Here is a 13147-nt window from a genome sequence, read left to right as displayed (position 1 = left end):
TTTATATCATATGTTAATGATGAAAGGCATCATGCATGATAAAAGCCAGGAAATCAATCTGGTATGATCATAACATTACATCGCACACCGTATTGTATCCAATTTGGTTTCATACTCTATTTATCGTCGCCAAAACTAATCACCACAGAACGATGATTGGTCTGTTTGTAAAGCATAATACGATCCAATTAATTACCACTAGAACAACAAGAGGGAAAGGAATGGCGTGCAATGGCGTGCGTGGCTTTCATCGCCGGAACGAAGTCGCCGTGCAACAAGTGACGTTTAGTCCCTAGCCACCACCTAAGGCGCAATAGCTTTTCCTTATAATAAAATATTACCCAATAAATATACCTAACCGTGAAAAATAAATCAGCCTCAAAATAATAACTTCCACTACCCAGTTGTCCATGGTCTCAATTCAAATGTTTGATTTCAACCGCGTCTTCAGTTCTCTTAGTAAACAGTTCGTATGAGTTTATTTACTTTTCGCTACTTTTAAAAGAGAATGATAGTTGAGTGCGCGTGCGCGAAATCCGAGCGAGAGAATTGTGCGAGAGGGAGGGCTGACAGTGGCACTCGCTTCGACCAATCGATTAGTCGCATAACGATAGCGGCTTCTTAAATGCAGATGTGTCGTGTATACCAACGTCAGTCGGCTAGCGGCAGGCGGCCGGAGCCCTCGATCATGGCTCCAGACAGCCGGTCCAACATATACGCTATCCTTTGTAGTGACTGTAACGTTCGGCCGGTATAAACGGTTCGCGAATGAATGTGACCACACATTCCGCTCGCCAGTGACATGTAACAATATTTATCGTCGGACGTCATTATTAGAGAAACTTTTAAAAACTACTTCCAACTTACGAAAACGGCCTAAAACGTTAAGTTTAATGTAGGAACGGACACTCGATTAGTGATCAAATTTAATTATGAAGTGAACAAAGAAAGGATTGTACTCGGAAAGGTAAAATCAACAAATATATTTATCATTTCAAATTTTGTTGTCTTAAGTTGTTGCATGAATGAATAAATTGTACCGATGATAATAGAAACAAACACGAGCCGAGCTTCTAACGATTAGTTTTATGATTTCTGTAATGAATTATAGGCTTCATTCATTCTAATTTCGTTGGTAAATACAAAAACGTTTTCGTTTAACTTTTAGCTTTTTGGGCCGTTCTTGTTTCAAGTAGAGCATAAATGCGGCACGCCTTCCTGGTTATTTCTTGATTGATAAGGCTAACAGTGTAACCAGTTATTATTTAACAGTCGTTCGTTTCATTCAGGTTTTAACTTGACATTTTCATGAACATTCCAATAAAATGGGAATAAAAAACAAATAGAACACTTCGTGTTTGCACGTAAACAAATCACTTCCTTTTCATGTTCACAATTACGTTTACATCTCGTATTTAAATATAAACACGCATGTTTACATTTTCAAATCATCGATGATGTTACAAAGTCATCAAGATCAATAAGAAAGTTAAAAGTCGAACATCACGAACATGTAAATTACGAACATATTCGTAGCCAATTCGTAGCACTCTCGTAGCAGTTTCGTAGATGCCCGTAGCGGATGATAACATAAACGTTTAAGATATAGATTTGGCATACCTGTCGTATTGGCACCTTCATGATGGTTTTGGGGACGGTCGTCACCCCATCTGCTCTCTCATAACCTCTTTACTGCTCGAATGATATGGAACTTTATTTTAACGATTCACGTGGACTGAGATTAGAGCGCCAGTGAACGAAATGGCTATCGAGAATCGATTTAAATGTTTGTTGCCATTTGCACGGAATGGAATTCTATTGTTTATGTTTTGATATTGAGCTTAGTGTCCAATTAGTGTTGTATGCGATAGTTTTGTTGTAGTGATTTTGAGCACATTTCGCTATCACAGAGGTAAATTGTCGAGTTCCAGCTTGTAGTATTCTTTCAAGGTTTAGTTTAAGTAATTCCTCTTTCTTATTGAATATTTATTGTAATTACTTACGGTTAAAATAGTTTAAGCAACATTGTAGTATTTTTTTATTTTTTTGTTCTTTTCTAAAGTAGCATAATAATATAGTTCTGTATGACGATTATTTTTGATTGACAAGAAATCCTTCAAAGAAGTTTTGTTAGAACATACTTCAAACAAGACTTTTTAAAATCAATTGCTTGTTAAAAATTGTTTCCTATTTCTTTGAAGTAATATTTCATTCAAAAAAAAGTCGTGGTGGCCTAGTGGGTAAAGAACCAACCTTTCGAGTATGAGGGTGTGGGTTCGATTCCAGGGTCAGGCAAGTACCAATGCAACTTTTCTAAGTTTGTATGTACTTTCTAAGTATACTTAGACACCAATGGCTGATAAAAAGGTGAAAGAAAACATCTTGAGGAAACCTGGACTATATAGTCTGAAATCACCAACCCGCATTGAGCAAGCGTGGTGATTAATGCTCAATCCTTCTCCGTGTGAGAGGAGGCCGCAGCCCAGCAGTGGGACGATAAAAAGGCTGTAACAGTAACAGTAACAGTAATATTTCATTGGGTTTGAAAGATAATAATTTAATATGAAAATGTTTAATTTTTGTTTGATTTTACATTTAAATATCATTATTAGATATTTCCTGCATTCATTTTGTTTATCTTTGAACATACTTATAAAAAGTAAACAGAACAGAAAGAGTATTTCTTCTATACAAAAAAATTATAAGTCTTTAAATATACCTAATGATATTCTGCCTTAACAAGTTCCTGAACTCTTATAATATTTTTGAACAATTAACGTAAAAAATAATATTATATCATTAGGGCGAAAGGACGAGTAAATTATGACAAGGAAAACATTTCCCTGTTTTACATTTTTTTTGTAATACCTATGTCTCTACCTATTTTTATTGAAAATAATAGTATAATTAATTAAATAATAATAATCTCTTGTAAATATAATTATGAATTTCGAATATAAATTGCCACATTGTTAAAATACGGTCACGTTTTTTTATAATATAAACCGTTGACCTATTATTAGCAAAAATATAAAAACCAGCTCTAAGTATACTCTAAGCATCCGGATAAAAAAATAATTCCCAAACTACACAAATAGTCTACAAAATTTCATTTAAATCGGTCCAGTAATTTTATCGTTAAGACGCGACAGACACTTTCATATCTATGATATCAGTAGCTAAGCGTGTATAAGATAGACATAAAAACATAGTTCGTTCCATAATTCATCAGGTTTTTATCAATAGTTGGCTATGTACGTTGTATAAACAACAGACATTCCGACGCGAGGGTCGAGCGAGTCCGGGGAGAAATTACAATAGGTACCTGCATTCCTCCCGGGCGGCCGGTATTCCATACCTCTCGTCTTTATGCCAGCTATTGCTTCTTGGATTATCTGGCCTGCCGAGCTAAATTACAGGACTGAGGTACCTTATACCCGCCAATACGATCTCTTATACCTGTTCCGTTTTATCTCGGGACGAAATAGTATTTTTTTTCGTTGTTTCCTTGAGCTTTCGGAAAGAGAAACGTAGCGTATTTGTTGACTTGCCTCCCGCGGAAGTTTTAAGAGTCAACCGAGGGAAATCAACGTGGTTTGCGTAAGCGATAGGCTTACTTACTACCCGGGTTTTTATTTGTTCGTAGTTTTTTAGATCTATGTAGGGCGGATATAATTGTGCACACCGTATGAGATGGTTTATGTTTAAATTTAATTTTTAATAAAAATATTTAATAAATTAAGAACCCCGTATGTAACTACGCATAAGTAGTTAAATATCAACCGACAATAATTAAATAATTTGGTTTTATTCTTATTGCTTCTTGTGGATTACAATTATTAAATGATTGTGTCTTTGAATAAAAATACAACCTTGTATGAAACTGTAACAAAAAAAACGTATCCATGAATAGTTGTTTGATAACGTACATTCTACGTATTTTTCTTTTAAAACTGTTTCGCGATTCGTAAAATCTAAAATAACAATTTACTAAAGCAAAATCTGATCCGAAAGCCAAGCACAGAAAATAGCAAGTACTATTGTACAGTTCCATTAGGGAGATTTTAATCTTATATTAATTGATTCTATCGAATAGTCTACACGAAACGAACTAAAATGTTTGAACACTCGATTTTTTAATCTTTTAAAAGATCAAAACATCACAACGCTTTAGCGAAACAATTTTTTTCGTAACAAAAAAAGTATGAATGGTACTAGACTTTTGTCATTTTTCAATTAAACGACACAGTTCTGGCGGCTAATGTAATTAATATGCTCGCACCACTTTGCACGGACTGTTAGACTCGTTTTATTTTTTTTATACACGAAATTCCGACGGCTTTCCACAGTCAACGACCTCGCACATTCATTTCATTCTTGATTCCACGAGATTATCAGAAAACAGTAGGCACTTGCAATCTATTTCTTGTCTATATTATTTTATATATTTTTATATCAGAGCAGATCAAAGAATTTCCCTTTGTCTTATTTTCCTTATCCTGTGACGTTAGCTTTTTATCTTAAATAAATGAAAATATATATTAATGTCGCGGATACGTAAGCGTATACATGGTTGAAATAAAGTAGATTGAATACTCTGTCAATCTGTATCTTTACTTTTTATAATACCCCGTAACTGCGGTCTACCTGCTACTCAAGGAAAGGATAATCAGAAAAGTTCAGAACAGTACCTTTTCAAATCTCATTTATTACTGTTATTAAAAGTTGATGAATACAGCAATGTTCCTTTGTTGTGGCTTTATGGTAGTCCTGCGTTTTGATTATCAGGGAATATTCTTGGACAACAATTTCCCGGAGAAGGCTGAGCGTCGCTTCGTGGTAAAATTTATAAGACATAACCCGTGCGGTTTACTTTACACAATCATAAAAATCTTATTTCTTGTGGACAGCCAGGCATTCTGCTAGGGTCACCAGGAGACGATCGAGAACAAATATCTGAGAAGATATTTTTTGAACATGGACTGTTACAGCCTTTATATCGTACCACTGCTGGGCACAGGCCTCCTCTCACATGGAGAAGGATTGAGCATTAATCACCACGCTTGTTCAATGCGGGAGACATAATAAATAAATCAATGTATTTGTTCATGTTGTTTTATTTAATTAAAGGAACTTTGTACTGCAAGTTTGACTGTCATAAAATGAATTTTGTGTGTACTACCTACCCTGTATAACTTGTTATTTCTTATAGAAACTAAAGCTGTGTTGCGGTACCCTGACATCAATACGGTTTCTTCGTATCGGTACAAAGTAGGAACGTCTGTATTTCAATGAGCCCGCATCTCGAGTAAGTCATATGTTACGAAACAATGAGCTGAGGCTCACTGAAATGTAGCTAAGTTTTCATTACTAACCGACTGAATTCGTACAGACCGAACGGCACTGGTACCAGGGAGCGGTTAACCGCAGAAGTACCATAATATGATACTTGGATAATGTGGGTATGTTTGTATTTTGGAACTGCTGAGTCAGTATTCCAAGCTACTTTTCCGCCGACCTAGTAGGTAACAATAAATTGAGCCGAGCTATCGTAAACGTTACGTCTATTCATCCCAGTGGAGTTTCTAGTAGATACTAATTTCCGATAAATTTGTGCGTTCTCGCGAGTGAAACGAGCCACGGGGAGAAATTTATAGCTTTTGAAACGGCGTTCACCTTTGAATTGAGCGTTAATCTTGTGTGAAAGACGCGACGTAACGGCGAGATGCGAATGCTTGCGATCTTCTGCTCTCATTGTTTAACCAAGTAAGACCTTCTATAATGGGCCATAAATTCACAATCTCGACTCTTGATTTTTAATCGAAGACACATTTTTCACTAAGCCGCAAGTGTCGACGTATCGCGACGGGAGAACGGTGCGGAAAATTTGTTTAAGAAAGTAATTTATCACTTTCCGATGGATATATTTAAAAAGGGAGCCGCGCCGGCAATTTGCATATTTATTTGGCAATAAGTAAATTATTGCGAACACGTTGCGGGTTAATTTGGTACGTGGCAGCCCTGAACGGGGCGGCGAACTGCTTTCTCTGCCCAAGTCATGCGTAGTTATTTACCTGTATCTGATCCTTTGTCTATTTTCGCTCCACAAAGTTCGCTTTATTTGCTCTGCACGATTGGCTGCTTCATTCCGACATAACAAATGAAACAAAGTTATTACTAGTTTTCCGGATTACTTTCTTTAGCAAACAAATCTTTTGCGTTAGATAAATCAGTGAGTTTTAATTTTCCTGCATTTGATAAATATTAAACAGATATTTTATATTTCCGAGAAAGGGAAACAGGTAAACTTACTTACAATACTAAATAATAATCATTCTAATAAAAGTCTGGTCGTTATTATACCAGAATATCGTCCCACGTCGTTTGTATTAATTTTCGTAGAAAGTACGCATAAAGTGCTATTATGATAATGTCCATTGGTTGGAAAATGTAGGGGCGGGAAATGTACAATGCAAACGACTTTGGGGGCCTATTATTCGCAATCAAAGCATCAATATAAAGAAAAGTGATCCACGATATGTTTGTTCCACTTTAAAGAGCTATTCAAGGACAACTTGCGGTGAGGAAAAATTCCCTTCTCTTTTACGATTTAATTTCACGCTACCTTTACACGAAATGCGTCTTTGTGGAAAATGTTATTTGAATGGATGGGAAATTGAAAAAAGTCCGCGATATGTAAATTATACGTAAATACCTACGAATTATTTTTTGAAAACATTATTCTTGAAATTGAAAACGTCACTCGTTGTATATGATTATATAAAACTGGCTGAACCAACCAAAACTGTGTTACCTAATTAACACGCTAAATTCAAGTGCAAGTCTTGAATAATGCACAACAGCTCTCCACACAAAACGATAGCAAACAGGAAAGGCGCTGTAGCTCAATTAGTAGAAGTACAAACACTGCGAACAGCTAAACAGCTCGTCGACATGTCCCAGAGATAAAATGAACAACATTGTAGTGCTTGACAACTGTAATAAAGCAACCCACTGACGCATTGTTTACTGACGGTCGGCGGTAAGGCCAACGAGACGTCTTGCGCGCAAAGCCTGCGTTTGCATGCGACAGCGCTTTCGGGAACATAAAGGGCAGATACGGACGGAATATTAGCATTGCGCTGTTATTTTGCTCCAAATGTATCCCTTTACACTTGTAACGAATAAGGATAACGTATTTTTGTTTCTGTAAGTTATGGGCTAGATGTGCACGAATTCATGATGAGCATGCGTATTTTAGAAGGTATTATGTAGCATACTTCGGTGATCAGTTAGTTACAATTAAGTACTTGTAGTTTGTCGATGGATATTTCACTACAGCACCACTTAAGTAAACGTGAATCTCATAACACGAGATAGCACAACAGAATATTCCATATAAGAAAAACACACACAGAAAGACTAATTAATTCGTTTGAAATATGCACCTGTTAAACTAAACAGTAAGTTTCACGTTTGCCGACGGGAGCGAGTCCGGGGACGGACGACAGGCGTGGTGACACCAACTGTGTCCAATGGAAACGTTCGCGCCGTGCACTCATTCCTAACTAAATTGTTGCGGATTAGATGCGCCGAAATGTTGCATAAGTTTGTTGTGATTTATATTTGGGACCTCTTTATTATTTTAGATTAGAAATGAGATGATATTTTGTTCTGCGGGATTGTTCGAAAGTAAAAAAAAGTCGCGGCCCTGGAACATAAAAGGTCTGCGACGGAACACGGCGGTTTTTATAGTCAGTAAGAGTCTGACACTCCTAACCCACAGCGGGAGGAGTCATTTGATGATTTCTGACGTCGTTAAAAAAATATGATATTTGGTTCTTATTCTATTAACGTAATGTCAGATAATATACTGTCAATTATAAATACCATTGAGTGAGATCTACATGGTATCCAGTGACATAGCTGAAGTTAATATTACAGATTGAACGCGCATCTGAGTAATTCACTCCACTTATTCCAGAAAAGGTTTACCGGGAGCTTTTTTATTAAATCGTCGATATTTCCGATGTTCCTTCTAAATCATTCTGTCCTAAAATCTTTTGCCGAAAACGACGATAAGCCATTATAACCCTGATTCGGGACTGTAATTTATTTTGTGTAGGACGAGTGGAACCAGTAAATTGTAACTATTTTGTTCCCTCGCCTCGCTTTGAAAGTCGTTGGTAGTAACACTATGTAGTTTTATTCAGCAAAAGTCTGACAGAGCCTCCGCCCATGGTTACAGAACATCTATATGGGTTTCCACGTAAAAAAGCCACGGCTGCCAAACAATGAAAAATGACGCATATCGACCTAGGATTTATGAGAACAATAAAAAAGCTGTGTTAAAGCTCTCGTGCAAACCGATGCATGTTAGCTATTTGTACACACATGACACAGATATTAAAATGTGATATTTAGTACGGTAAAGATTATATATGATAAGGTAGATGCCTGAGGTTCGAATAAGCTCCCATTTCAGATGACCGCGAAAGACATATAGTAAGCAATGCATACAGATAAAATATCAATAAAAGGATAAAAGTATTAATTCCAAATAAATTAGGCCATTTTAATATAATCATATCACATTGTTCCTTGTATTTTTATTTATTTATTTATTTAACAGTTTATGTACACACAAAGAATACAGAGAAGAATATTTTTTTAACAAACATACATTCATATCTGATCCAGTTATAATATTACCCACTCAGCTTAATTGCAACGGTATCACCAGTTTATCTGTACAAATGTAAGCGACATTTCTCACGTTTTAAATATCCATTTAATAATTAAAAAGTATGTAAAGCGTCTAGTTAGAATGGTACGTTACCTAAACGCGATGACGTGCTCTGAATACATTTCCCGCTAAATAGAGAATACATTGTGCTGAAGTTTTTAATTCAGCTTGGAAATCAACTAACAGCTCTAAACAAAGGTGTAATGTGTTGGTAACGTGGAGATAGTTATTTCAAGGAAAAAGTTCTGTGTTTTTATAGTTTTTTTTTAACGCTGGTTAAGCTTTTGTTAAGCGTTGTCATTTGTTTTGTACATGTGTTTTTAGTTAAATAAAGATTTAAATAGTTGGTTATTTAAACACGGTTTAAGATACTTTATTAAAATTTAAACACTAAAAATAATAATACAAAAAGACGAATATGATAATGATGACATTATATGTATATAATGACATTACATAATGGTTTTATACAACAAAAGAATAACATCTATTTCCACTGCATATGTACGTGAAAATGTGCATGACACGTTAAGCAGCACGCTTGAATGAATTTACGTGTTCTCGTGTTCAGGATTTTACTGGCCGAAATTATCTAAGACATTGTTACTGCCTTATTTCATTTCAGCGCCTTTTCAGACCATACAATACTAGAAAGTAGCATTTAAGTAGTACATTTTGTACATACAACGTTTTAGAAAAAAAAAACAAAAATTCAAAGATATAATTCAGGTTGACATTTGTTTTTTTGGTCTGTCAAGAAAAGTGTTTTAAGAAATGTAAACAAAAAGATTCTATTGGCCAGTATTTTTTGGTCAAAAAAGTTTTGAACTCAGTGTGTTTGATATCGTTTCGATTGTGCCACAGCTAAATGCCTATTACTAGTGCATTGCCAAAGGGGGCGGGGCCATATTAGTTTGAAAGCCTTTGGCATATTATAGTTTAGGTATTTTTTGTTGCAGAGGGGCGGGAGGAACTGATGTAGACACCAGAGCAACGAGGATGGAGCTCTGGGTGACGGCAGCTAGCTCGCTGCTGGCATTCCTGTTGTACTACAATACCTTGGACGCAGGATTTGTTTATGATGACAGGTAATTTATTTATTAAGTGTTGCTTGTAATATCACAGTACATACGCAATAGAAGGATAGTCTACGATTCACTGGGATGCCGAGTTTGTTCCGTGAGCATTGGCAATTATTATTATAGTAATCGAGCGATGAGTAAAGTAAAAAAGAACTGTATTAAAAAAAGTCTACCGGGTATCGAATACACGAAGTTATTACCAGAACTAGGGTAATTAGGCTGCCAAGAATGTGATGGCAAATGTAAAAGTTGCAAAATTATATCTTTAAGTAAAGGTGGTAATATTTGAGCAGTTTTTAAATCTATTAAAATACCTGTAATTATTCTACAGTTTATTTTATATTTTAAAAAGAATGTTCATTCTACTGTGCTCAATAAGGAGGTAGAATAAAAGAACTGCGATTCTATTCAAGATAATATAGATACCAAGCTTTTGAATTTCCTTTTGCAGTGGTTCAATGAGAAAAATCTGGTATCTTTTGAAAGGTCAGCGGTAGTCACATAGCAAAATATTTTTATTTAATTTATCTAATTTCCGTTTGAAAGATCTTTTTTAAAAGTCCCTTCACGGAAAGATGGAAGCCTTTAAGGTGCGTCAGATCTGCCTACGTTCGCTTTCGACTGGTTCAATCACAACCTTATGAATGTTGTCAATAGATTTGTAAAAAATATTGATCGTCATTTGTTTTGTTAGTTTAGGTAAAGTAAATAATATAATATGCTTATGTGCCTAAATGTACTCCAGCAAAAATGTATATCATTGGTAAAGGTAAAGGTTATTTGATATCTGTTAGATATTATTAGACAAAAAAATTCAACAAGTGCCTCTTCAAAGAGTTATTATAAATTTGATGTCACGTAAAATAACAAAAAGCGTATTTATTGGGTTTATATTTAGTAAAGTTAATATTTGGAGGGAAAACGACAGTGTACCAGATTTTTCACGCAAAATAACGTTATCAGGTTTCAATAGGCGGGTAGCGAGCAATATATTGTTGCTTTGTGTACGTATGTGAAATATACGGAAATAGCTGCCAGTTTTATCTGAGATTATAAGTACACATATTCGTGGAAAAATATATTGTGCAAAAGTATTAAGGGGTCACGATTATTTTTATTAGGTATATTCGTATTGAAATTCATTTAAAGCGAATATGGTGAACATGGCGAACAAGCGAGGTGTTAACTTTTTTCAAAAGATACTTAATGGTTCCGCTAAATACTTATAAACATTGTAACAATTAAAATAGGAGACATTTAATATAAACTTTGCTCATGTAATTTATGTTTTTACGTAAAAAGAACTACGGTCAGATTCTCTCGAGGAATGCCACCAATTAACACCTAAATAAGGCTCCCTGCGGAATTGAAGGAGCTGTAAAAAGGTAGGCCGCTATTTGGCGAACGCCCAGACTTGGGCATGTTGAATAATTTAGATTTTCCTTTGATCCCATTGTCCCTGAGGGTATAAGGGCAGCCACATTATTGTGTTTGATTTATACTTTGTACTTCTTCGAAGCGAAAGGCGGCTTAAAACAATATTAGTACCTAACTTTTCTCTAAATTTTTTTATGAAGTTCTAAGCGAAACATCGAGTTGTCAGTTAAAAGTTATAATGTATCTAATGGATTAGTTTCAAAACTGTTTCCTTTGATATTAAAGTTAGGTATAACAGTACGAAGAAACAAAAACGAACATGTCTAAAAGCACTTATACTTATGTCATGTGTCAAGCGTGGTATTAACAAAGACTATAGGAGTGAAGTTGTACGAGTACATTTGCAGGACAGCGCTAATTTTCTCAGTGGAAACGTTCCAAACCGATAATCGTGATAGAATCGATGAACTTTGTTTTGGATCAGAGCTCGTCGAAAACCGCTCCAGTGTTTCGTAATTGAGGGCTTACGTGACGACTGTGCACAGCTGCCCACAACTCCCCCAACAAAAAGTTCCGCACTATCCCCAACTTTATCTCAATCTTAGTTTCGATTCTACTAGGGACGCGAGTAGTTTTTATCGATATGGTTATGAAAACCGATATAGGCCAATATTCCTAGGATAGGCTTTGATATAAAATGTAAGGGATTACGTATTTTGCTATTTCAGCCTTATTTGATGCGTGTACATAGATTGATATACGCTTTATAAGAGATATTGAAAAGACATAAAATGCTGGCTTTGATATTGGAAATAGATTTATTAACAAACAGAACATCTTATATTGTAATATCAGGTTTATTGTCATACCTACCGTTAACCGTTATTAATAACTTTGGTATTTGAAGAAAGTTCACAGTGACGTTAGTACACATACTTTAATCAATATGGCAAAAATAACAGATCAATTATAATAACAGGTAGTTAACTTGATTATAGGAAGACGTTACGTGAAGATTTACTTACACATGCCGTTTTAGGTAAGTGTATAGTCTGGTGGGTATATATTTAGCTATCATTTTCGTGCTGATGTGAAAACGAGGCACTACTGATCACGGAATCGTTGGTGTCATAAAGTGAAAACGCCCATTATCGGAGCCTTCTAAGTTACTCCATATTTCTATTTTCATTTTTATTATAAGGCGTGGTCCCAGTGAAAGCGATGAATGTAAAACGTAAGCCTGTGAGGGAACTCATCGGAATGTTGACTGGTCACCGCGTAACACGTAAGGAATAACTATGGGGCCTCTTTTGTATGACTGGCAGAAAAAATGAGAACAGTTTCGACTGTGACTTTGACCAGATAATCTCGAACAAAAAGAAAGCATGTGGGACGTTTGTTCAAAGTATGCAGTGTTTCAAATACAGAGTATCTAGATTAACAAACTTGGATTCTTAGATGATTAAAATAGTAAAAAAATGTTTGTAGGTCGTTTATTTTGATTATATTGGTGCGTTTACGTTTACATGATATCTGCGAAAAATATTGAAACTTGTAACATTAGTAACACAACTTAAATGACAAAACTTGTGTTACTAAACTTTCGAGATTCGTACTCCCCCAAATTGGGAGAAATATATTTATTTTTCTAAGAACTGAAAATGAGGAAGTGCAAAGCGAAAGTCATTTACGAGCAAAATACTCGGAGAACTTTTTATGTAAATAAGTGAAGGAAAGGCGTCTTACTCACAATTTGCAATACAATGGCTGACTGTTAGAGATGATTTTTCCTTCTTCGCATAGTAAGCACGGTTTTGGTCCCATAAAATATATTATTCAATCGGCTATTTCACCGGCTTTCCCTACCAAATCTAAAATGAACGTATAAAATGTATGAAGGATCAATAGATAAAGGGATGAGTACCTTTCGTAGGTGCAGGTC

The 13147-nt window shown here is 35.4% G+C and overlaps 1 protein-coding gene across 1 annotated transcript in view; it reads left to right on the top strand.

Moving 5' to 3' along the window:
- The first annotated feature begins 665 nt into the window (after positions 1-665).
- LOC124629867 (protein O-mannosyl-transferase TMTC2) overlaps positions 666-13147 on the top strand; it is a 93167-nt gene continuing 80685 nt past the window's right edge. Inside the window, exons 1-2 of the mRNA XM_047163521.1 lie at positions 666-967; positions 9706-9834. Coding sequence (XP_047019477.1) covers positions 9746-9834 — 89 coding nt within the window. The 5' untranslated portion in view covers positions 666-967; positions 9706-9745. The remainder of the gene's footprint in view (positions 968-9705; positions 9835-13147) is intronic.

The sequence above is a fragment of the Helicoverpa zea genome, chromosome 4 (assembly GCF_022581195.2).
Source record: "Helicoverpa zea isolate HzStark_Cry1AcR chromosome 4, ilHelZeax1.1, whole genome shotgun sequence".
NCBI lineage: Eukaryota > Metazoa > Arthropoda > Insecta > Lepidoptera > Noctuidae > Helicoverpa > Helicoverpa zea.
This window is presented reverse-complemented; position numbering and strand designations above follow the sequence as displayed.